At 50.6% G+C, this 24225-nt stretch overlaps 12 protein-coding genes across 12 annotated transcripts; 5 read left to right on the top strand and 7 right to left on the bottom strand.

The window, feature by feature from the left end:
- Positions 1-598: 598 nt before the first annotated feature.
- On the top strand, positions 599-2158 carry N7473_003679 (uncharacterized protein; the record flags this gene model as incomplete). Its single annotated transcript, XM_057149619.1, has 7 exons — positions 599-875; positions 959-1025; positions 1090-1198; positions 1269-1352; positions 1412-1492; positions 1560-1631; positions 1691-2158. The coding sequence occupies 7 exons, from the start codon at positions 599-601 to the stop codon at positions 2156-2158; spliced, it is 1158 nt and encodes a 385-aa protein (XP_057013273.1).
- Positions 2159-2179: 21 nt separating this feature from the next.
- On the bottom strand, positions 2180-3311 carry N7473_003678 (E2 ubiquitin-conjugating protein UBC7). The gene is made up of 2 exons (XM_057149618.1): positions 2818-3311; positions 2180-2721 (listed from the first exon to the last, which is right to left on the bottom strand). Exons 1-2 carry the CDS (start codon positions 3065-3067, stop codon positions 2468-2470), a joined length of 504 nt encoding a protein of 167 aa, XP_057013272.1. The 5' UTR covers positions 3068-3311; the 3' UTR covers positions 2180-2467.
- A 153-nt stretch (positions 3312-3464) lies between these two features.
- On the bottom strand, positions 3465-5229 carry N7473_003677 (scramblase family protein; the record flags this gene model as incomplete). Its single annotated transcript, XM_057149617.1, has 3 exons — positions 3465-4589; positions 4645-4816; positions 4874-5229. 3 exons carry the CDS (start codon positions 5227-5229, stop codon positions 3465-3467), a joined length of 1653 nt encoding a protein of 550 aa, XP_057013271.1.
- Positions 5230-5875: 646 nt separating this feature from the next.
- On the bottom strand, positions 5876-6328 carry lcl2 (the record flags this gene model as incomplete). The annotated part of the gene is made up of 2 exons (XM_057149616.1): positions 5876-6069; positions 6151-6328. 2 exons carry the CDS (start codon positions 6326-6328, stop codon positions 5876-5878), a joined length of 372 nt encoding a protein of 123 aa, XP_057013270.1.
- A 192-nt stretch (positions 6329-6520) lies between these two features.
- N7473_003675 (mitochondrial 54S ribosomal protein bL27m) lies at positions 6521-7339 on the top strand (the record flags this gene model as incomplete). The annotated part of the gene is made up of 1 exon (XM_057149615.1): positions 6521-7339. The coding sequence occupies one exon, from the start codon at positions 6521-6523 to the stop codon at positions 7337-7339; it is 819 nt and encodes a 272-aa protein (XP_057013269.1).
- A 738-nt stretch (positions 7340-8077) lies between these two features.
- On the top strand, positions 8078-9865 carry N7473_003674 (glycosyl hydrolase family 79 C-terminal domain-containing protein; the record flags this gene model as incomplete). Its single annotated transcript, XM_057149614.1, has 5 exons — positions 8078-8289; positions 8350-8588; positions 8650-8790; positions 8847-9085; positions 9137-9865. 5 exons carry the CDS (start codon positions 8078-8080, stop codon positions 9863-9865), a joined length of 1560 nt encoding a protein of 519 aa, XP_057013268.1.
- Positions 9866-10212: 347 nt separating this feature from the next.
- Positions 10213-11785, top strand: N7473_003673 (uncharacterized protein; the record flags this gene model as incomplete). Its single annotated transcript, XM_057149613.1, has 3 exons — positions 10213-10888; positions 10911-10927; positions 11048-11785. 3 exons carry the CDS (start codon positions 10213-10215, stop codon positions 11783-11785), a joined length of 1431 nt encoding a protein of 476 aa, XP_057013267.1.
- A 458-nt stretch (positions 11786-12243) lies between these two features.
- N7473_003672 (Zn(II)2Cys6 transcription factor domain-containing protein) lies at positions 12244-13704 on the bottom strand (the record flags this gene model as incomplete). The annotated part of the gene is made up of 2 exons (XM_057149612.1): positions 13374-13704; positions 12244-13311 (listed from the first exon to the last, which is right to left on the bottom strand). Exons 1-2 carry the CDS (start codon positions 13440-13442, stop codon positions 12244-12246), a joined length of 1137 nt encoding a protein of 378 aa, XP_057013266.1. The 5' UTR covers positions 13443-13704.
- A 335-nt stretch (positions 13705-14039) lies between these two features.
- N7473_003671 (FAD-binding oxidoreductase) lies at positions 14040-15725 on the bottom strand (the record flags this gene model as incomplete). The annotated part of the gene is made up of 4 exons (XM_057149611.1): positions 14040-14311; positions 14366-14574; positions 14633-15327; positions 15381-15725. 4 exons carry the CDS (start codon positions 15723-15725, stop codon positions 14040-14042), a joined length of 1521 nt encoding a protein of 506 aa, XP_057013265.1.
- Positions 15726-16493: 768 nt separating this feature from the next.
- Positions 16494-20996, bottom strand: N7473_003670 (chromatin-binding protein RAD9; the record flags this gene model as incomplete). The annotated part of the gene is made up of 2 exons (XM_057149610.1): positions 16494-20882; positions 20940-20996. 2 exons carry the CDS (start codon positions 20994-20996, stop codon positions 16494-16496), a joined length of 4446 nt encoding a protein of 1481 aa, XP_057013264.1.
- A 450-nt stretch (positions 20997-21446) lies between these two features.
- Positions 21447-22874, bottom strand: sen2 (tRNA splicing endonuclease subunit SEN2; the record flags this gene model as incomplete). The annotated part of the gene is made up of 1 exon (XM_057149609.1): positions 21447-22874. One exon carries the CDS (start codon positions 22872-22874, stop codon positions 21447-21449), a length of 1428 nt encoding a protein of 475 aa, XP_057013263.1.
- A 317-nt stretch (positions 22875-23191) lies between these two features.
- On the top strand, positions 23192-23956 carry N7473_003668 (H/ACA ribonucleoprotein complex subunit NOP10; the record flags this gene model as incomplete). The annotated part of the gene is made up of 6 exons (XM_057149608.1): positions 23192-23226; positions 23435-23473; positions 23547-23559; positions 23657-23730; positions 23785-23876; positions 23937-23956. The coding sequence occupies 6 exons, from the start codon at positions 23192-23194 to the stop codon at positions 23954-23956; spliced, it is 273 nt and encodes a 90-aa protein (XP_057013262.1).
- Between the last annotated feature and the right edge of the window lie 269 nt (positions 23957-24225).

Here is a 24225-nt window from a genome sequence, read left to right as displayed (position 1 = left end):
AAACGGCAACACGATGTCGTCTTTCGAGCGAGCAGTATCCAAACTTGCGAATATCTTCTCGGCAATTCCATAATAGAGATGCCTTGGTCCGCAAATTGATCTGCAGGGATCTTGGCAGGTGCCTAGATGAACCCTGTCGGCGATAACCATCCACGTACTATCGAGAGATGCTACAGTAGCAGCTGTACATATCATCAGCTCGGGGCCATTGATCCCCTCATAATTGCAAGGAACGACATGAGATCACTGAACAGTATTCTGATTATGTGCAAGAAACAAAGACATGCCATTGGGAGATTGGGTACCTTTGCAGAGGATATTCCCGATGCGAATTCTGCTAAGAAACCATAACTCCAGCCAATCAGAAAGTTACCTTCCTTACTTCCTTCCTAGCTGGATGTGAATTGATAGCATCCAAAAGCCAGTATGTTAATTATTGATGTTTTCGATACATGCGGTACCAATTGAGTAAATGCCATAGTCATAGAGGACTGCCTGGAGATGGTTATGTTGTCACGTTATCCCAACTTAACTCCAACGACATCAGGTTGGAAACATAATCCACCACACCCACCAGGTATCGGCATCGGCCGTAACAATGGCTCCTGAAGCCATATCATTGCCATTGAGCCCGGCCTCGAGTGACGACCAAGAATTGGTCCGCAATTACATTGACAATGTGCTCGTTGATATCCTCCACCAATTGACCTTGTCCCCATCCGAAGGACACCCATCTATCACTCTGCGCCGCAGACCACGTCAAGCAACATGCATGATCAATCCAAACAATGGGGCCCTCGAGGCAGGTCGTGACAATGGTGCATATCGCTCATATTCATGGCCAGGAAGCACAGCAAAGGAATCATGGAAATTTAGTGAGGAGACATCCATCCTTCCGCGATATCCTACCTTCACAAAGCGTCTTCCGACGAAATTGCTAATTTCCATGACCGAATAGCGGTGATCATTCGAGTATTGGGTATCATTGATCAAGCCCTGCGAGCAGGACAGTTGATTTCGAAAAGGTTAGTGGTGTGTTCAGGCCGAGGCGAACGAAGCAGATGACTGAACTTGACTGTCTGCCCTCAGAGATATATACTACATCGACCCAGCATATTTTAAATCGCAACAGACAATCGACGGCGTTGTAGATGACCTTGCATTTACCATTGGGGTCGACCGAGCAGCGATGAATGTGGTGAGTCTGCGTTCTATCTGTGTCAATATGGCTGTGATGATAGAAGGCACTAATAACACTTCGTTGCTAGGAAGCAGCCAGCAAAGGTTTGGTCGCAGGGCGCTTTCGTCTAAAACGCGAGTGGTCCGTTAATGTGGATGCCAACTCCACCCAAGTGAGTGCTCGAATCTCATCCCTGCTAAATGTCATGAGCTTTAACTTTGATATGGCTAGGATACCATGATTCCCCGGATTCAAAGCATCGACGATATTGATATCTCCGGTGCACGATGGGTGTTTATCATCGAAAAGGAGGTATGCCTCTCCTCCCAGACCCTACTATCACAGGGCGAGTGTTGGCTGACTGGGTTTGCAATTGAAGGCCGTCTTCCACCGGCTAGCTCGAAGCAGCTATCCCACTCGGGCCCTCATGGGTGATGGAATCCTCATAACGGTAAGGCTGGTTCATTTCAACAAGTCCGAGGCCAGAAGACTAACATTTGGGTCATCCAGGGCAAAGGAAACCCTGATATGAGCACTCGCGAGTTCGTACACCACCTCTTGGTCGCGTCAAACAAATACAACAGACCACCTCGGTTCTATGCACTCGTCGACGGGGACCCTTATGGGATATCAATCATGTCAACATACAAGTATGGATCAATGGCACATCTTCATGAAAATGGAAGGCTAAGCCTCCCGCGCCTGGAATGGTTGGGCTTGAGAGTAGCAGATGCTATACTGGCATCAGAATCACCCGGTGCCAATTCCGTCCTCTCGCTTACGACCAGCGATCGCAGGAAGATTCTCGCCATGCTTCGCAATAACCCGGCATGGTCGAATGATGGACCCGAGCCTGAATGGCGTTCGGAGTTACAGCGCATGTTGGTGTTGAATGTCAAAGCGGAGATCGAGATGCTTTATGAGCGTGATGGTGGCCTTGAGGCATGGATTGATCGTAAATTGTTTCGTCAGGAATGACCTGCATCTGGATGCAGGTGTGGACGGAAGCGACGGTGTCGTGATATTGGCCAGAAGTAATCTGAGTATTATAGACTTCAGAAGTTAAGATACATGTTGGGGTCCAACCCCCTAGCATAGAGCAGATGCAGCTTATCAGTGGAATCATGAATGAATTCTCTCTTCCGAATGCTCGATATACATACAAGCTGTACAACAAAGAAAACAATCACCAGCCAAGCCATGCAAAACTCAAGAATAATCATGTCCCAACGCCAATCATCAAAACGTGTTCTTCGTCCGCACCAACGTATTCCGGTCTGATATATTTCAAAGACCCAATCCCTTGCGCACCTCGTCCCGGACCTTCTGCTCGTACTCGGCCCGTCGCTCACGCCACATCTTGGCTGCTTCGACGTTGGCGGGACTCTCGTCGTTTGGCTCAGCGAGCATGCTCATGACTGAGATGAGAATCTTCTCCACGCTCTGAATGGGCGACCAGCGCTCGGAGGCATGTTCATAGTGGTTCGGGTCATCACCAGGCGGGTGGAGAATTGAGATGCAGACTGTTCCGTTGGGGTATACTATGTCACAGAACAGAGAGTGTCAGTCCAAGCTCAATAGAAGCAGTTGTAGCATGGTGCAAAGCTATGACGTTGGTTTGGGGCCAGAAAGCCTACCGTTCGGGTGCCACACTCCACCACCGACGAACTTCATGGTCGGAGGGCTCAAAGGATAGTCCTTGGGGAACTTGAGCTCGGCAGCGAACACACCACCCTCGAAGGGAGTGCCTCCAGGGCCCTCGATCAGAGCTTCCCAATAGAACATGTCATCCTCCGAGACGGGGCCAGCCGTGATACCCTCGGGCGGGTTCGTAGAGAGGTTCTTGTATTCATGGAAGAGACGTTTCTGGGCGACCGAGGAAGCCATGACTGCTAGAAGGAAGGGGAAAGTTGTAAGAGGGTGTCGAAGAGGTTGGGTTCTGCACACGACCAAGAGGATGGGCTGGATTCCGCCGGGTGGCGAGTCGGGAAATTTCCGCACTGGTTCGGAACGGAGACTCGGGATGGATCCAGTCGTTAGGTACAGAAGACAATTTGAAGTCACACAAGGGACGCGAGTGTAAATGTGAAGAGATCAGATAGTTGAGGAATAAGTGTAGAAGGTGGGAAGGAGGGAAGGTTGGAGAAGATGGGCAATTCGCGGGGTGCGCCATTGCTGGTCGCCCCACTGGCCGATCCCGACGTAATGCAGTCAAGTCCAACTATACAATTACAGGTCTATTCATGGTATCATATCTAGTATACAAAGGTTGATGATTTGACGACTAGAACCAGTCGAAATCATCACTGCCGCCTCCTTCATCTGATCCTTCATCACTCCAAGGATCAACAAATTCATCTTCACCCCAAGGGTCCTCGGGGCGTTCCTCGGCCCATTCGTCTTCAGACTGACCGAGCTGTCCAGGAGCCTGCTCATCCAGAGGTGGCATGGTAGACTGACCAGGCGCAGGTGTCTCAGCTGCCTGGTTCCCCGACCTTCCCCTTTGCATGGCTTCATACCCAGCCATGGCGCCGGCGCCCGCAGCGCCCGCAGCTATGCCATCTGCCATGCTGCCAACAGCGCCTGCTCGGCCGAGTGTGCCAGCTGCCACTTCACCGAGCGCACCGGCTTCTCCAGCAGCTGCACCACCAGCGGCAGCACCACCAACTGCTCCTGCAGCCTCTCCAGCAGCCGCTCCTCCTGCCGCAGCTTCTCCGCCGACCCCAGGGAACCACAGGGGCAAGAAACCAAATCCACCGGACCCACTGTGACGGCTGAAGTAGTCGAAATCAACGCTGACGGCAGTAGCGAGCATCACTGCCCGTTGGTCAAGGGTCATTCCAGGTGCAGCATCGCCCTGATTGGCTGATGCGTCGGTGCCTGCCCCAGCGGAATCCATGCGCAATGCATAGACACCCGTGTCCGTGAAAATTTCTCGAGCAAATCCAGCAAAGTTGCGGTTCACGGATCCGATCAGTTGGTTCTCCGCCGACAGAAGGGAGAAATCCCATGACAGGAATGGCTCGTTGACGTAGGCGAATTGGTTGAATTCACCTTGGCCCTTGCTAGAATCCTGCGCGAGCTGCAACTGCTGCGGTTTAGACAAGCCGGATTCGGCGAGAGGGAATCTCCGAGTACTCATGTCCGTCGCGGAACTTGGTGACTGATTACAGGTGAACAGATTGTATTTCCGCCGCAGGGGTGCCCATTGCTGCTGTGCTTCGCCAATAACCCGCATCTGAGCAAAGTCGAGTGGGGAGACACGCGCATTGGAGGAAACGTCGGCTTGGACCAAGGCACCTGGAGTCGTCATTTGGAGGGGTGTAGAGTACGTAGAAGTTCTGGCTTTGGTATCAAGAGGGTCATAAACTTGGATCCGGGAATTGATCCATGCGAATGGGCGATTAAACTATGATAGTCAGCGATCAGCGATGGAGAGGATACTGGTGAGATGCCCGATTTACCCGTAGCACCTCGTTCTCATGTTTATCAAAAACATGTGTCACGAAGCTTCGATGTGTGCGGAACCATTGGCGAGCCATGGCATTGGCCATCCCCTTCTCTTGCTCGGCCATATATCCGATGTGATTTCCCTGCGCGTCCATGATAACATACTTGTTCGCTTGCTCGAAACCACTGAGAGTGTTGGGTCAGCATTACTGCCTCGGCACATGTAGATCAAATGTCACTCACATCATGACGTTCATCATCTCAAGTTGGCGCTGCACAACTAGCGCGGAGTTGGCCAGGAGTTTTGTCGCTGGGTGGGTTTCTTTGAGGACGCCATTAGGGTCTTCTGGGAGATAGACAGGGGAGAGGAGGGTGTTTTGCGAAGGGTCGTAGTTGGGATTGATAGCGTCCTGAGATTCTGGGGCCGGGGAGTCGGGCTGTTGCGGTGGCTCATCTGGTTTCTGCGTTTGGGGAATTCGTCCGGGCCTTATTATGCTGCTGCGTGGACCGAGGCGAGTGCTTCTGCCGCGGAGAGTCGATAAAGGTCTGCGGATTGGAAGTCCCCTCAACGGAGAAAAAGGGGGCCTTGCGCTCCACATATCGATGGAAGCTAGTCGTTATCGGGTGTTGTGGCAGGTATGTGTCAAGACTTTGAGGAGGAGTTGACGGCGGCGGGAAGAAAGAAGCTGGCGATGACATCGCCCGTGGGGTTAAGCGGATTTACCGCCACCTTACGACAAGGCCAGGTGTGTTGGTGCATCCCATTCCATTCGAATCCACCTACACAAGCTAAATCATCTAAAAGAATTCAAGTGCCTCTACTTAGATAGCTACATATGTTTCCCAATTCTCCAATGGTAATGTCTTCACACTCCAGACTCCATACTCAACTCCGTAAGGGCCCACTGATGGAAGTACAGTGGTAGTTCAAAAGTCTAAGCCTAGAGACCAGGAGAGACCCCTTAATAGATATGCTTCCACTTCTTGGTTTTTGAAAGGTCTTTCTAAAGGTCAATTCAATCGTCTTTCTTGATAGCTTAGGTATCATTTTTAAATCTATCATTCAACTTGTAACCGATATGATGATTCTGAACACTGGTCGTAGTTTCAGACTTATGAAACCCCACTGTAGATCATGAGATGGTTCGGTATAACTTTTGAATGATATTGAGTGTATTGTTAATATCAAAGGCTTGAGAGTACAGCGTATAGACCAAATAACCGCATGCTTTTTATTCGATACTCTCACAAAAGGCCCTTGCGGGCTAGCTCGATCTTCCGAGCAGCCTCGCCGGCCTTGAATCCTCCCTTCGAGACACAGATCGCGCTTCCTTCTCCTAGCTCAACTTTTTCTTCAACATCGGGGTGCGCACAGGGGCAGTGGTGAGGGACGGAAACGCATGCGAGAGTTCCAGGACAGAGGTAGTTGCTGCATTGCGCTGCAGGTGAATCCCAAGGTCAGTAAACAATTGCAGGCAAAAACATGGCCATGCTCTAAGGTTGGGGAGGAAGAAACTCACCTTGAGCCCACATCTTCTGATATCGACCGCTGTCGCTGGGGACATTCTGGGAGGCCTGGTGTTGAGCTTGTTGTTGCTGATTGCCGCCAAACATGTGCTCGAAGAACTGGAACTGGGCCTGGGCGACGGCAGCCAGCAGAAACAAAGTCCCCAGACTCGAGAGCAAGTTACGCAACATCTTTCAATCAACAGCCGCTAGAGCGATCTTGAGATGTTTTAGGGAATAGCTGGGTGGGAGAATAGATGGAGGTGGCCTATAGATGAAGCCACTTTACGGGCCGGTCACGTGAAGCCAAGCCTCCACCTCCGAGAAAAAGTTCCCCTTGGAGCTTCGACCTCCGCATCTCGACCTCAGCTCCAATTGCCAACAATGTTGCAACCCAGACTTCTGGCGCCAATGCGGGCGCTGGAACGGGCCATTGCTCCCTCACTCAGATCAGTCCAAAACGCGTACCGACCGCAATCCATCCTCCCCCGGTCTCTTACCGCATCGCTCTCCGTCCCGAAGACGACACCTTCTATTCCTCGCACCCTCCTACCATTCTCACAAGTGCGTTTCGCCTCGCACGCATCTCAAGGAACTGCCAATCGACACTCGCGCGATCCCGCTGGAAAGCGCCTGGGTGCCAAGCGCACAGGTGGTGAATATGTCGTTCCCGGATGCATCATCTTCCGCCAGCGAGGATCCAAGTGGTTCCCTGGTGACAACTGCGCGATGGGACGAGACCACACAATCTACGCCACTCAAGCCGGTTATGTCCGGTATTACCTGGACCCAGAGCGCCACCCAGAACGTCGGTACATCGGCGTTGTCTTCGAGAAGGAGGGAAGACTTCCACACCCGCGTAACGCGCCCAGCCGGCGCAGGCTGAACATGGTCACAACTCCACGAGCTGAGCCTGTGACACATCAGTCTGATTTGGTTGCCTCTATCGATGAGAATGGCACTCAGGTTGGCAGTGTGGAGGCCGTCAACGCCGAGTCTGGCCCTCAGCTGCGTCCCGGTTACATGTACCGTGAGGCCAATTGGGTTATTGGTCGTGCCGCTGAGAAGGCTGGAATTACCGCAAAGTCATACGACCGCAACAACCGTTGGCTTGCGTGGAGGAAGAGACAGGCGCGTGCCGAGCGCGCTGCCCAGATGAAGAGTTTGAAGGGCAAGAAGAAGGCGCCCAAGAAGGCCAAATAAGGGTGCATGATGTTTTAAGCCATGGGGTTTGGGTTTCAGTAGCGATTTGAGGATCTACTTCCTGTATTTTTCTGTATTATAGCAAGAGGCATAAACTATCTCTTGGCATGTATGTGACACAATTTCAATATCTTCCCCACTGTTCAAGCTACCTCTGTTGGATGACCGCGACCCGAGTTTCTGTAAGAGGTGTTACTTTCTTTGCATCCAGCTCCTCGCTTGAGTATTTGTGGTCTGGATTGACAGAGCGGCTATCTATCTGGGCGTCTGAGTGATGGAAATTGTTTACATCCGTAGGCCCTCCAATCAACATCAATTAACCCCTCTCCCAACAATTGCTAGATACAAGGATCTATTCGCTTTGACACACTATACAAATCCATCGAGATCCGTGCCACGGCTATCGGCTATTTGGGTCATAAATCAATTCCCGATCCTTGTTCTACCATAATATGCTCATACCCCAGATTCTCGCTGAAGAGAGTGGGGTGTGGGGGGTAGCTTCGGTACGCGGCTTCGCCTAACCTGTACCTCCCTTTTAAGAAGTATGATACTGCGTTAGATCATATGCCATTGACAGAAACCTGTTAATCTTCGGTATAGCTTTGGCCGAAATGATTCATTCAGTCTCTACTTCGGGCCTAATCCCCCGAGATATTGTCTCTAGGAATATCTATAAAAGTCCAGGAATCAGGAGACATTGGGTCTCCCTGGCACAAGTAGAAGCAGCCAGCAAAGATGTGTCTCTTCAATAGTCTATTCGTTCTTACCTTGTTCGCAATTCAGCATGCACTTGCAACACCAGCATCGCGCTCGAGTGTTAATATCACACGCTCGTTCGTCCTTTCACCACCCCGTTCTCCTCACCCAGAGAAACAGGTCCACGATGCAGACTATCATTCATTCTCGATTGAATTCTGCTATATGGTTGATTATGCAGGCAACGATACGTGAGTACAACTGCTCTATTCTCCTCAAAGACGAGGTATAGTAGACTTATACCTGGTTAGGCACCCCAATACCTTTTCGCAGCAAGTCATTCAGAATTTGAAAGATATTGCGGGAAAGCCTCCATTGTTCCGCGTTGGTGGTAGTACGCAAAACTCTGCTGTGTACTATCCAGACCAATCCCAGGCTATCATCAGCCCCTTTGACTCTGCCGCATCGACCCAACCCAGGCATTCGTATCTAGGTCCCACTTTTATGCAGTCATTCAGACAGTTTCCAAAAGGCACTCAGTACATCTATGGTAAGTAGGTTTTTGAAATGAACCATCTCTCATATTCTTGAATTTGACACCATCACGACAGGTCTCAACTTCTTCAACCCTGCCAATGAGACACTCTTTAGTGTGGGCGATGGGCTTTCTCAATGTGTACTTGAGGCAAATGCTGCATACAATGCAATTGGAGACGCTCTTTACGGCTTTGAAATTGGCAACGAGGTTGATGGTGAGTCACGATAATTGCAGTCACTATGTGAAGTCTCTAACCTCACTCTCTGAAAGGATGGCCTGGTGGTCAGCGTCGATCTGCGAACTGGACACTCCAGGATTACGTTGACCAGTGGAACTACTACGCCAAAGCCATAAGTCAGAACTTAACCGGGTCGGACTCATCTCAAATCTTTCAAGGTTGTGCTTTCGAAGCACCGCGCAATGTAGTCAGCTCCACTGCTTGGAATGTTGCAAATGCTGAATCGGACGGCATGCTCTCTAACATGGCAAAGACTGTTGCCGACCATGAGGTAAGGTGTCTCAGCCACGCTCAATTGATTTTTTTGCTTATCAAAATACAGTACATGGGAGCCAATTGTCATTATACAGGCGTTGGTCCAACTATCGAGACAAGTATCTTCGACCGCACAAACGTTCTATCCCGGATCTGGTACCATGATTATCTCGGAAACGAAACAGCAAAGTCGGGAATTCCATATGTCATTGGAGAAACAAACTCAATCTCATGCCAAGGTGCAGCCAACATCTCCGACGTCATGGCAGCTGCAGTCTGGGCCGTCGATTACGTGCTATACCTGTCGTCTCTACGGGTTGAACGTGTCCACTTCCATATGGGAACCCGATATGCATACCGCTCATGGCTGCCCGTGTCATTCAACTATACTGCGCCGCAAGTATTCCCTATATACTATGCAGCATTATTCAATGCTCACGTTTTCGCCGGAGGACACAAACAAACCGAGGTTCTTGTTAACGAAACAGACTTCAGTGCTTACGCAGTATACGGGTCTGGTAAGCTGGAATCTATCGTTGCAGTGAACTTCGTCATGTGGAACTCGACGTTTGAGCAGCAGGAGAGGTCGTATACAGTCCTCGAGCTGCCAAGTGGCTGGGAATCAGCAAAGGTATCGAGGCTTACTAGTCCTGGAGTCGAAACTGCCCTGAATATTACACTTGCGGGCCAGACAGTGAATGAAGCGGGCGAGATCGTGGGAGCCAAGACTCATGAGAAAGCAGTTGGCAGGAAGGTCTTAGTCGGTGCAGGCGAAGCTGTGTTAGTTCAGAGGTAAGGAAGAATTGGCAATTCCCAAGGCTAGAAAGAGGAGGCTTGCCGAAGCCCATTGCTGGATGGTAACGCAAGGAAGTAATTGATGTGCCACTCAGAAGTGATTCATTGAAATTGATTACCGAATTGAATATTGATCGAGCTACAAATATATACGGCATACCTTATCAGCTTCATGAACGATGCAGTTTCACTAGTAGTGGGGCAGCGCGATATCTAACTAAGTATAGCGTTGTAGTGTCACGAACTTTTTGTATCTAGTGCTATTAGCTATTTTTCGAAAATACTTGGCAGCAGCCGGAGGAACAGCCTGGTGCACTTCAATCCTCCAAATCTGCCAGCCATCACAACATGGATTTGTTACCGCCAGAATTGATCTCCCTGGTGTTGAACCACCTGAAGATTGCGAGAGATCATGAAGGCAGGTCTTTTAGTCTGGCACCATATGCCACATTGGGCCGTCACTGGCAGGCTATCATTGAGAGACGCACATTCGCCAAAATTCGAATTCACACTGCAAAACGACTGGAAGAGTTCCAGCGCATCGTAACGAACCCCAGCCGAAGATCTTGTGTCAAACGCATCAACCTAGTCGTGCGGCTCGAGTCATACGATGTGCAGGCGCGCGCTCAGTGGGAGACTGACGAGGATCGCCAACAAAACAACAAGATCTTTACCTCAACGATTTGCACTCTTTTCAAAATCCTATCAAGCTGGCCAAACGATGCTGCTAGCATTGAGCTTTCTATCCAGGCAATGTGCCCGAGCGACTTTCTCGATATGAAGCAACGACGGAAACCAGCCGCTAGATCGAGATTGGACGATCTTCTTCAGAAGAGATATGAGAGATCCTACCTGCAATTCTCTCGAACTACCACAGACGTCCAGTGCCCACCGGTCCCTATAGTGAACTATCTTTCAATCCGCGGCCTCAGAAATAAACGGCTAATCGAACCGGCATCGAGTGTATTCATCGCGTCAAAGCTACCGCGATTAAACCGAGTGGAACTATTGATGAAGGATGAGTGTAAGCGAGATGAACGATTAAGACAACGCCTTCGAAATGGTAAGCTAGATCCTATCGGAAAAGCTTAAGCCCCGTTGAGTGATTGACACTAAAGTTTGACATAACTCATCTCGTCCATACTTTGCTCGCAATCTTCACCTCATCCCTGCCCGGCTACAGCGGTTCGATCTAAAATTTCAATACGAGCCCCCTCGTGATCAGCACTACGCACCTCCAGACGTGACGGTGGATGGATCGGACCTTTTAAGTTCGGCTTTACGGGATTTGTCGCAGCGTCTAGAGAGTCTTCACATCGACGATTTTACAGTTTTAGGCCCGGAGCTTTTTTGGCCGTTGAATTCAAAGGAATATAGTGTATCGGTGAATCTACCCTTCTGGCCAAATCTGAAAGAGGTGGTGGTGAACTATGCGCCGGTGACACCGTCTGGAGAGTGGCTTCAAGAACGGGATCCGGAGGACACGGATACAGATGATAACACGGATCCTGAATACTACAATGCTAGAGAGGAGGGATATCCCGAATCCGTCCGTGTCCCTCTCGAGGATCGCCGATGTATACATTTTCGATTCAACCTCATCGCGAGCCACGCCAACAGATTCTACATCTCAGCTGCCTGGGCTGCCCTCCGGATGCCTAAATTGAGACAAATGATTTTGCAGACTGATGGCATCTCACGGTACTCACTGGAGTATGAAGTGCGGGCGGGAACTTCTAGGCTTACATGGAGGACTCTTGATTCTGCAGATTGCTTGATTGGCGGTGACCCATCAACAAAGCAAGCCAGGGCTGAGCGCCTCTACCAACCCGACGCACGGGTCTTGGAGGCCTGGGAAAACGTTGCGCCTGAACACACTGGAAGGGGCCTAGAGACTGAGTTCAAAGAATGGTGGGATTGAGACTTTGTTTAGTCGATCGTTGCTTTGTCTTTCATGCAATCTATGTAGACATTATGGTAGACACAACCTGGAATGAAGGGGCAAAAGGCAATTTTTATGGATCAGCTAGATATTGAGATCGGATCCGTCCTAATCAACATATGCAATGAAAATACTGCACGCCCGAATGATAAGGTCGCGGTATGTTTTCATCCGCTTCGCTGCTCCGTATATATCCAGAAACAACACAAAGGCGAATTCTTTTGATAACGTCCTGTGACCATTTGTGAGGTCTTTCCGAATTGTTGAACCAGAATTTGCAAAGACGATCATCGAGATCGGTCGCTTCGAAAATTTCGATATTGGAATGATTCGATGCTTGCAAACCGGCATCAGCGTGAGGGTGGAGCGGGATAATCAAAACATGCAGTCGCCTAGCCCAGCGAGCAAGGATAGGTCTCAGGGAAGAGAAGTGTCCATCAAGGAACCCAGCCGAGTTGTTGCATAGGCCACTGCAGCCAGCAGCGATGCTCCTCATCCAAGTGGAGATATATCGCACGTATCATGTGGATGCTAAAGCCTTGCATCCACCAAGCCCACTCAAGCTCCTTGAGAATAACACAATAGTAGCCAAAGATCACCAAAGCTTCCGGTGTCCGCTGTTGCAGTTGATTTAAAAACTGGTCGCTAATTCGGAGAAGCCAGATGAAAATGTCGGCTGTCTCACAGTTCGGGGAACCGACCTCAAGGATCGTCGCGAAAGATTTCCCCAGGTCATCAATGGCATCTGTATAGCATTTCAACTCGATCGGGTCCTCAACTGCATCCTCGATAAGTCGCCGCAAGTTGACGAGAAAAGACTGGTTGGCGGTCGACCTGGCTTCCCAAGCAAGGCTTCTTCGTCGTCCCAGAGTGAACATGGGTGCCAAAGGACCAGATTTGAGCGATTCATTGACCGAGGTGATAATTGAGACCGTACCTCGAAACAATAATAACCACTGCAGAACTCGATCATTGCTGACCCACAGATCATCGCGCTTTCGCGGCAAGGCACAGCCGATTATGCAAGTAATTGTGGAGAAGAGATACACAGCCGGTCCATTTTCCTCATTGATTTGGGGGATGGTACCTGAGACCATCTGCAGGGCTAGGTTGTGGTGAAATTCAGCTGCATCGACGTACTGGTCCTGAAGATCCGGCTTCAGATGGGCCAAGTGTAAAGCGGCCAGCGCCAGAATCCCGCGAAAGACAAATTGATAGGAGAAGGCAAATGTGGGAACGGTAGTCTGCCATACAGTTTGTAGGACAGGATGACGTGAGATTGTATAGCAGGTTGAGGTGCTATAGTGATGCAATAGGGCCATTTCCGCCATGCCCATGGCTGGTGTGGCGGCATCTGAACTCAGCCTGGCGGCCTCGCTAACAAAGGGGCTCAGTCCCGTGGGAATGCTTGCAGTTGGGGTACTGGCTGCCGTTGGAGCAGTGTTATAACTACATTCGACCCCATGGCGAAGGCAATTATTGCATTTTGGCTTAGCCTCATCGCACTTTGGGCCCATCCAAGTTCCACGTTAGCTGGGCTGCGAGACAAAATGGCAGGGGTACTAACCTTTACTTTCCGTAACTTGCATGACTGACACCCAGTTCGAGACTTGGTATGTGTTCGCCGTGGACCCATGGTGGACTAGACCATTTCCTTTGATCTCGGCTCACTGCTCACCGGACAGGAGGTCCGACCTCGCAATTGAGGTAGCGCGTAGGAAGGGTTTTGAATGATCGCAACAGGCTGGAAGCAATTGAGTTTTTCCGACTGTTGCCTCCAAGTGGTACGTGATGGTTAATTAGTTCGTTCCAAGTGCTATTTTAAGTGAAGCTCATTACTCCACAGCCACCACGAAACCAGGGTAGCGTGATGAAGAATAGGCTGAAACTTATTCTGGATCGCGGAGAGGTTGAGGTTGTTCTGTGGGTCAGCTTGAGCCAAGATTGGGCTACACTTCCTCCACTCGGCTGTTTTAAAGTGGGGCTATAGATCCAAATCAAGGGTCTTTCTGTACATAATCGATCGTTAGAATTGCCGACTATCCTGCATTCGTCGATGGGTTTCTATAGACACTAGTCGATTCAATTTCAACTTGTTTATGTCTGAGTCAAAAAACAACACTTTCGAACCCATCTATCCTGTTTGAACAATCCCACACTTCAAAGCATCCATCATGAAATAATCTAGATCCTCAGCTATTCCTTTCGTCGAGTACTATCTTGCCCATGCTCTTTATACACTCAATTTGAACCCTCCCCAATTGAGCCTAGAGAAGACCCCAAGAGGATCATACGAGGCTTTAATCTTCCTCATTCGCGCCACATTCTCGACAGGGAAGCCTGCAAAGGGATCCTGCCACTCTCCCGCATCACCCATATAGATGAAATCCGTAGCAAGCCCTTTTTCAATGTTGATCGCATTGAGACGCTCAATCAATTGGCGCGACCAAGCCTCGATTCGAAGATCGTCTTGCGCAAAGGCCCAGCCGGTACTGAATTGCCATACTAGATTCCGGATTAGCTGAAATCTCGGGGATGGATTATTTCCAGCAAACATACGAATATAAGGCTCTGCTTCCAATCCCCAGACGTTGCCAACACCATTGGTAAGAGCGATACGCGCTGCGCTCGCAGGGGCGACATTTGTCACGAAGGTTGGGTAAAGTCCTTCAACATCCGCGATTTGGTCAACGGCATCTTTCCATGCCTTGTAAATCGAGACTAGAACGTCTTGATCCGGTTTCATGGTTTTGTGAGAGAACATCACACTTCGGGAGATGTTAGCACTATATAGCTGTTGACGTGGGAGCAGTATGAATGACTGACCGGAACATTTGCTTAGGCGTGTCCAGACTAGACGCCCACTGCCTCATTGTCGTGACATTGTTGATCCGTGTAGTAGCGGGGATAGCAGAGAAATTCGCAAATTGAGATGGAGGCTTGCTAATGCCTTCCTGAACACCAAGCAACGAAGCCGACGCGACTTTGGTTGTGGCATTGTATTGCACAGTCGCAACCATTCCCGCTGCGATAGGGTCTTCCTCGTCAAGCTTAGCAATGTTACAAACCGCAGTCAAGAAGTCCGGAATACCACTCTCATTGAAGACCTGAATAGTCGTGCTGACGTTGGGAATAGCATAGGTCTTCAATGTGAACTTGGTCACGATACCGTAGTTGTTGGCACCTCCCTTCAGTGCCCAGAACAGATCCGGGTGTGATGTTCGGTTTGCCACGACCTGTGTTCCATTTCCAAGGACAATGTCGTAACTGAGGACATTGTCCATAGCATAACCGTACTTGTTGTTGAAATAGTGGAATCCGCCAATGAGGCACAGGCCTGGGACACCAATTGTTTTCAAACGTCCACCGATGGCTGCACGGCCAGAGGGCTCGAGGGCTTTGTAGACATCGTACCAGGTAAGGCCGGGCCCGACTTCGACAGAGTCGGTATCCACTTTGACGTTGTTGAACTTCTCGAGTGCTAGCAAAACTCCGCCGTCGATGTTATTCGATCCTGGATACTGGTTGGGTGTTAACAATCTCCCAATAGACCCAAGTCGGCTCAGATACTCACATTCATATGGCCGCCACCACGAACAGCGAACTGTGCATCACAAGCCTGGAATATTCTCAGAGCCTTGGAGATGTCATCCTCCGTACTCGGCAAAAAGATACACGCGGGAGAAAGATCGGCTCGAACGTCCCAATAGGCGTCTGCACCTTGGGCCGTATAGTTTGCACTGCCGGGAGTAATAATCCCCGTGTAGGCTCGAGAAAGCTTTTCACAGGCACATGCAGCTCCTTTGTTAAGCTCAAACGAGCCCAGAGGAGTAGTGACTGAAGACCCAACCAGAGTAGTTGCGATGGCGCTCTCTGCGAGGGCCAGCACTGAAATAGAATATGCAAGAAGAGCTTTCATCGTGATGCAATCCGTTGGTATTCAAACTTGATTATAGATAATAAATGCTTGATATTTCAATATTTTCGTCCTTGAACATCCTGTTATAAAGATCCAGACCATCCTAGGCACCCGTTTGTATGAAGTAGATCAACGTGCCAGAGGCCCGCCGAGTCGTATTCGGATGCTCACTGTCGATCTTCATCGTTATCTCGGGGGATTCTCGGCACCTTCATTGCGTAGAGCATGTTTCGATCCATGGCATTTGAAACTGCGATCATCTTTGGGATGCGAGATGGGTCTGGCTCAGCCCTGCGGCACAAGATGACAACTTCCTTTGTGCAGAGCCACGGTAAATGCAGTTGCCTTTGAGAAAAGTGGGAACTGTGGAGACTTTCAATAGAAAAATGTGAAATCGGCGTGGTGAGTGTGTCAAGCATCTGATAATCTTTGCAGATCTACGGTAGTTAAACAGATCAATCCGAATACGAATACGAACCCGATGTGCCTTGCCAATCAGCCTCGGGTTCGGATTCGTGTTCGGATGATGAGCTTTGATTCCAACCACTCTCTGGTCCATTCGATATTTGCCCAATAATGAGAAGTCATGAGAAATCTTGCTCATTCCTTCCATGATCACCATCTACCATTTCGGAGTTGGGCTCCATGGAACGGAACCTGAATACTTAAGAACGGTTGGGAAAGCAACCTAGCCAATGTTGGTAATTTGAATAAAACGCTGAAGTGTACATTGAATGAAATTGGTATCTAGATGGAAAAAAATAGCTATCACTCTTCATACAGCCGTCCCAGAATCAAGCTTTGGCAGACAAACTCACTGCCCACGATCTGAGGGCCCAGTAGAGTTGTCAAATCGGGTCTCGACATAGTCACAGTCGATCTCCTCCTCTTCCTCCCGTTAACAAAATTGACGGGTTGTGATTTGGAAGAAGCCAACATAGATTTTGCAGCAGTCTGGTCTGCATCATCCACGTAAATGTAATCCCAACCGGAAGCAGAGGAGGCTTCAACCCGAGAGTCCAAAAGGGCCTTGGCCGTCTCGAGGTCAGGAACACGCTCAACGCGAGAGGCACCCAAGGCCAGCGTGAGGAAGACATAAGCCTTGCGCTTTTCCTCTGCTTTTCCACGGCCCATAACAATAAGGACAGATTTCCCGTCAAGTAATCTTGGCCGTGAGTCGATAGTATCTGACAGACGAGACTCCATTGGTGAGGTGGGTGCCATGATTCGAGACCTCGTGGCTCCGTTAAGGTACAATGATTCTCCGGCAGGCAAGAGATAGATATCCCAGTCAAGAATGCGACCCTTAGCAACGCAATCTTCAACCCAACGGCCTGACAGACATGGGATATTCAAAGCCAACGCCTGCATGTACTTCTCCCGCCGAGAGTGTGTGTCGGCAATCAAGCAAGTGAAACCAATCTCCGCTGCGTCCGAATCGAGGGAGAGGCTATTAACTGTTGAGACTCCATCGATAGTGTCGCCCTTCTTAGGTGTCTCGACGGAGGCGGGTTCAAACAATTCCGTAAAGCCGTCATTAAGTAACATGCCACCATTGTCTCGTATGAGCCTCGTGATCCGGTTTTTGGAGGCTTCATTCTCCTTGTAGGAAACGGCGAATGCCATCTTTGAGAAGATGCCAGCGGTGTCGTAGCCAGTACGAGCCGCACGGGAATTTGGGGATGTCGGCAAAGAAGATCTCATAGACGAGGCACGGAACGTGGTCTCCAGTGGCGCTGTGTCCGGCTTGTGCGTGAACTCTCGGTCCTTAAACCGGTTCCACAGGTTTGTATCCATGTAGATTCGGGAAATTGGCACCTTGGTCAGGGTCTCTGGCGTATTGAAAGTACCATTGGGCAGACTATTGCGTTGCCTCGAGGCAACGAGCACGGCGCTGTACCCATGTACATCGGTCTGTGGATACAAGCCATTCTCGGCAGCACGAAGAATCTCTTCTCGAGAAAGCCGATCGCTGAATCCACAAATGACATGGGCCACTTTGGGAAAACCGGGCATTTCAACCTTGACGGTGTCGCCAACTCGAAGCTCAAGCCGCTTCACGACACCCTTGTTCACCTCAACTGGAAGGCTGTCTACGAACTTGACGCAATATTTGCCCTGGGTGACTCCAACCGGAGCGCCGAAGCATGTTCCAGGGTAGTAAGCCCGCTTCGAGCCCTGCCATACGGCAATGACTTGGTTCGGTGCACGAATTTCGGAGTCGTCGGTGGTAGATGCAGGAGCGGTACGGTGCGGCTGAGGTGTAGTTGAGGGACTCTTTGTGATGTTGCTGGTTGACAGCATTGAAATATCCGAAAGCAACTCGACGTCTGTCAGCTCAGACGAGAAAACTGGTTGGGGATTATGCACAACCACAGGCCGTGCAGGCGGTTTCTCATCTGGGAACTTGACTGGAATGCGCTGCGGTGGAGGATCCCGCGAAGTCATCAATCTACCAGGTCTGGACCTGGACCTCCGTCGAACAGCACGCTGCGGACTCTCAACCTCCCAAACATTTTCGCTCCTTCTCGATGGGGGTCGCGACGGGGCTCGCGAGGCAGCTCGTGACGCTGACCGTGAAGGTGGTCGTGAGGCCGATCGTGAGGCTGGTCGTGACCTAGATCGCGCGGGTGGTCGTGAAGCTGATCGTGAGGCCGGTCTCGATGTAGATCGTGCAGGGGGCCGTGAAGCAGACCGTGAAAAGGGCCGGGAGGAAAAATCTAGTTGTGAGTAAATTGTGCTGATAGGGACGTGAACTGCCAGCATCTCCTGTGAATTTGACGGTGGCTTCTCGGCACTTGACTGTGGTTGACTGGGAGCCACGGTTTTGGGAGGATGAGCACGAGGGGTAGAGGGAAGTACTATATCGGACGGCCGAAGTGCTTGACCCAAATTACCCCGGCGTCTCTTCCTCGGGCGTGTTGGTGACCCATCAATGACAAGGGCATTGAATTCATCGTCCTCGGCCGTGAAGAAGTCAAGTCCCCAATCCACTTTATGGTCCACTTGGGGAGAGGCGCTAGCGGCGATGGCTGTCAACGCCCGTCGCTGTCTGCCACTGGGGCTAGACAGAATTTGGGACTGCACTTCTTGTGCCTGGATCATCTTGATGGGGGAAGACTGAGTTTGAGATGGCCCTGGTCGTGAACGTCGGTTGACACTCTGGACTGCGAACATTGGGGGTAGATCATCATCCTCGTTATTGAGACCATCGCCGTTGGATTCGCCCTCCCATTCATTGGGTCGAGTCTGGTTGGGACTGGTCTCTGGAATGCTAGTCATGCGAGTCATATCACTTATCTGCGGTCGCAGGTGAACGGGGGTCTCTGTGACACGCGAGGGCATTGAAGAGGATTTTGTCTCAAGACCCGACTGCGTTCCGTAAGGGATTGGCCCTGGTAGTTCCCGATCTGAAGGGTTGCTGGACTGAACACGTCGTATCTCGTTCGATGAAGTAGCCTGAATCACTTCTTCGGTGTGCATCTCGGTGTTTGTATTGTGTTGGGACCCTGATCTTTCCTTTTGTTGGGACCCAGGTGGTGATGATCGGAGACGTGGGCACACAGGCGAGTTTTCTGCCACGTCAGACATTTGGTCAACGGAAGTGTCATAGTGCTGCGAGGGTGGTTTAGACGAGTGCTCATCCGGCTTTGGAGATTGATACGGTGTTTGCTGAGAATCCTTCACCATCACCTGCGACGACCGGCCGATATAGTGGTCGTTGTTGGCCAAGGCCGCCGGGGCTGAGTCTTGAGCAGGGAAGTCGGCGCCCTGATTCGCCATCGACGCATGCTCATCCATTGCTAAAGCTTGAGAGAGCCGGTCGTGTGCGCTGCTAGCAGGTTCTGTGGACATTGGGGGACCGTTGTAATTCTCCTTGTCCTCCTCCGAGGACTGCACGATCTCTTGCGATTGAGGCACCTGTGGACCAATATCGTCCTCTTGTTCTGTTTCTTCTTCGCTTCCTGCAGCTTCGTGTGCAGTCTCTTCTGGCCGTAGTTCATCAGTGGGGTGACTTGGCGAGGTGGCTACGCCGGTGGTCGATCCGGAAGGAGCGTTGAGGGCAGCGAATTGGGCAGCAGTCTCTTCGTCGATTTGGCGCTGCCGCCGTGCATTCTCAACAAAACTCGACTCTTTGTAAAACTCATGATCGAGGTCATCGCTGGTCTCCATGTTATTGGCCGAACGGGTGAGCCTCTCTCCCAATGTCTTATCACGCCTCGACTGTGAATCTTTTAGGGAGATGTAGTGAAGGTTCGGCTCCGACGATTCCCTGGCGATGTGCACTGGCCGTTCTATCAAGGGTGATGATACTGCGTTCGTAAGGCGACGATGTTGAATTGGAAGGTTCGGCGAGGGACGGTCGGATATCAGCTCCAACTGTTGGGTATGTACCAGCGGCGACGAAGGGGCCTGGGTCGCTTTGAAGAGCTGGCTCAGAGCTAGCATGCCTCCGCTCGACTCAATTTCGCCAGCTAACGGGTTGCGCGAGATGCTAGGTGTTCGCATTGAGGTGCCGGGGGTCTGGTTCACCTTCACCGCAGTCCCAGGAGTTGTAGCCAAGAAGCGCTGGGACTCTGGGAAAAAGTCGGGATTGTAGGCCATCGGAGAAGATTCGTTCTCATCATAGTTACTCTCCTCGTCTTGGTCCTGGGACAAGTTGTCTTCGTGTCGTGCAGTATCGAACTGGGAAAGGAGATTGATATGCCCACTATCTCCCTCGTGCAAGGTTCGAAGGGTTGCTCCATCAGCCCCGTTTTGTGAGGTTCCCTGGTACATCGATTCTCCATTTTGACGAATGATGCTATCGTACACTGACTGCGAGACAACCTGGGTGTCTCCCGGGGCGGCTTCGGCGGAATCCATCCTGCCAAAAGGTGTCGAAGGGACGGGGTTCGTTTGGCTCTGGTCGATTGCGGGATTGTAGGTCTTTACGGGGTCCAGTGCATGTTGCCGAGGCTTGGATGAGGGAGGAAGGTGTTTGAGCTTAGAGCTGGAGGGATTCGATGACGAGGTCGATAATAACCCTATGGCAGTGGGTGATGCACCACCATGGGAACGACCAGAAGGGTGGTGATTGGAATGGGTGAGCTGCTCTGGCGAAGCGCTGGCAATTCCTGCTGGACCGGAAAAGAATGACTGGGATGGGTCGTGCTCCTGAAGATGTCCGAGTTAGTCCAATGAAAATCTGGGACGCTGCAGGTCATTACATACTAGCCCCAACGCGACGCGTTGCAACTTGGCAATATCGATGCTATCCTGCGTCTCCATCGTCTCCGTCACCTCAAGTTGATTTTCGGGGTGGCTTTTCAGTCGCAAAAGAGCATGCTGTGTACAGCTATGGAGCTATGGATATGATTATCGAATGAGATATAGCATCCAACGGAGATGGGCGGCCAGAGACTCAATTTGGAGGGCGGACGCGAGACGCGTCGGTCACGTGCTGCCGCGCTTTTCCAATATTACCAAACTTGGACTAGCGTCTTTTGCTAGGTCACTCTACAATTACAACAAATACCTTCACTATGATTCATCCAGGATGAAAAAAGTGCTAGAAATATAAATCTACGGAGTTCATGGCTGACACAATAAGTACGTCGAAGATGCAATTGGGTATATCATACACAAAAATTCGTAGAGTCGATCACTGAAACACCTGAGCGGGTATCTGAAGCCCGATCTGACCACCACAATAAAATACATGACATGGATGGCAGTGCCTCAATCCCGAGTGCGATTTGGTACCCATCGTCGGAGCATGAATTCACGGACTCGGTAGCGACCGAACTCAGCCGCGATATCCTCCGAGCAGTCTACGGGAGGAGGGACTTCCACATAACAGATCACCAAGCTCTTCTTCACTTGAGCTTGGACACGATTGACGCAATGCAGCCACCACCAGCTCCGGGCTTGCTTGCTGGCTGCGTACTCCCTGCGTTCCTCGGTCTCGGACCAATATGGATCACTGTAGGAGGGAATGATAATAACAGCAAACTCGGCGTGGGAGAAAACCGGCCCGCGGTTGTAGAGGAGATAGTCTGTTCCGAATTTCACTCCAGAACGCACAACCCAGCCGAGAGAACGGAAGTGGTGGTACACCGAGTATGAAATCATGAAGGGGTCATCGGCGTCCAGCTGAGAAGAGTCGGAACGGGGAGGATAGTAGGAATGGTGACGGAGAAGGGAGAAAAGGGATGAGGTCGGGATGGTGGCATTATTGTTGTGGTCGACAACTCGCAGGGCACCGAGGCCATAAACCAGGAAGAAGGCCTCCTCGGTGGATAATTGTAGATGTTCTTCGTTTTCGAGCGCATCGAGATCCAGGTCGTCTTCGATGCCTTGGAGTGTGGCGGTGGAGTTGGAAACGGTCTCTTTCTTCTTGACGATAGGAGAGACTGGGCCTGAGCCGTTTGCTGTTTGCAATGAACCTGTCGATTCAGAATGATTCTTGTTCTGAATTGCCTGTTGTCGTCTCTCGAGGTACCGGGCTTCCATGGCCCTCTTGACAGAGAACCTCTCCACAGGGACAGCTGCAGCCTCAGCAGCACCATCGATGGATAAACCGTCAACGGAACCAGATTCACGAGCAGCAGCCTCGGCCTTGAGTCTCTCTTCGACGGCCAACTTCTCATGTCTGGCTCGCTCCAGCTTCAATTGGCGACGTTCAGCACGGCGCTTCCGTGTAGCCTCCTCGACAGTATTACCACCCATCAACCCCTTCCTCTTTTTCTCCTGCTCCAGCCAATTGGGCTCACTTCGACTCAGACTACCTTTACCGAAGAACCCCATCTCCCACAAGGCTCTAATCGTCTTCTCATCGGTGACATGAACGGACGAGGTAGCAGAGTCGAAGTATGCGGTATAGATCTCTTGACGTGGAGGGTAGATAAGGAAGGTGAGGTACGAGAGGGCAACACTAATGATGGAAAGAGGGTTATGAGGAATTACTGAAGGAACATGATAGACATTGACTGGAAGAGGAAAGCGATGAATGTGCCTGTAATTGGGTCTAGGAGGTCGAGCAGTCCGGACAGGCCGAGGTTTCTCTGCTGTCTCTGATTTCTCAGGTGCTGGCACTGGTACAGGCGCAGTGACAGGGACAGGGACAGCCGTCAGGTCTGCCTTGGACACGCTGATAACTTCGGCCATGATGGACAAGTATTACTGAATAAGGTTGAGAGATCCTGGTCTGAGAAGTTCGGGTTAGCAAACTTATTCATAAAAGATGTGTGTGACAAGCGAATATGAATGACGGTCTTCTCAGATACCGTTGTAGTCAATTAAGCAGATCATTGACAGGCAGCTAGAAATCAAGGTGCCACCTGCCTGGGCTTAGGTTTGTAGGTCATCATCGAAGGAGGGGAAATGGGAAGTGAAAGAAAGATAGCTCCAGAGAGCTCCGGCATAGCTTACCTGGAGGTTGTCATGCCCTATTGGAAAATGTCGAGACAGGGCTGAATGTTCAGATGCTCATTGCAGCTTCAAGTATCTGCTTCCCACTGTGAGTTATCAGATAAGTTTAGCGAATCCGTGTCAGCATTATTGACACTGCGAGTTGTGTTTTTTTCTCGTATTTCGCAAGGTGAAAGCGAAGAAAATTTGCGAACGCTTCAGTTCGTTTTAAGCGGGAGGGATGACTAAGCAGCAGGTCCGGGATCCACCCGTCGGCGTCAAAAAAATTCCTCCGCTTCACCCGTTCACGACACAAGCAAGAATACTCGATCCACACGACCACAAACTACCGCCAAGTAAGTCTATCAAAATCTGCTGCTAGCTGGCCTCGTTACATGTTGAACAATCCACTAACTTTTCGCTCGTCAGAATGCATCTTATGGTATGTTACCGCCGCCCGCAATCTCCAGACGAACCCTCGCTTCGACAGCGAGCACCGAACCCCCTCGTCCGACATGATAGCTGACTCTCTTGAAAAGTACACCCTGGGCGCCGATGGCAAGCGTGTCTACACGCTGAAGAAGGTTGTTGACGGCAAGGTCTCCAAGTCTGCGTAAGCCTACACAACATCTCACGAACACCTCGGACAGCAGCTCATTCTTAACAGTCACCCTGCTCGTTTCTCCCCCGATGACAAGTACTCGCGCCACCGTGTCACCCTGAAGCGCCGTTACGGCCTCCTGCTCACTCAGCAGCCCGGTACGTCTGCCTATAATTGTCTCTGCGAATCTCTCCATACTAATATTCGTCTTCCACCAGAGGAGAAGGCTACTGCTTGAATTGCGACATTCAAAATTGGGAAAAATGGATTTCAGGGTAATTAAACCTGCGATTTGGCGCTTGGTGTTACTTGTATAGTCTGTGGATGACTACGATCTGCATTGCTTTGGCCAGGTTTTAGGGTCATAATTCATTGGGGGAAGTCTATCTACCAATGAAATTGTTCTTTTGACATATTCATACCATTCTCTCTATATTCGGTTCTCTCCTATATGCAAGGTTCATCGTAAGGAGGCCGGCTTCGTTCGCTTCGGTCATTACTCATGAA

The sequence above is a fragment of the Penicillium subrubescens genome (genome assembly GCF_028828155.1).
Source record: "Penicillium subrubescens strain IBT 31985 chromosome Unknown utg000002l_segment0_segment0, whole genome shotgun sequence".
Classification (NCBI taxonomy): domain Eukaryota; kingdom Fungi; phylum Ascomycota; class Eurotiomycetes; order Eurotiales; family Aspergillaceae; genus Penicillium; species Penicillium subrubescens.
Note: the sequence above shows the minus strand (reverse complement) of the source record. Positions and strands in the feature narration are given on the sequence as shown.

Excerpts from the sequence above, each read along its gene's own strand:
- N7473_003678 (XM_057149618.1), bottom strand. The coding sequence starts at position 3,067 with ATGGCTTCCTCGGTCGCCCAGAAACGTCTCTTCCATGAATACAAGAAC. Across the intron at positions 2,722-2,817 it reads TGGAGTGTGGCACCCGAACG|TATACCCCAACGGAACAGTC; the intron begins GTAGGCTTTCTG and ends TCTGTGACATAG.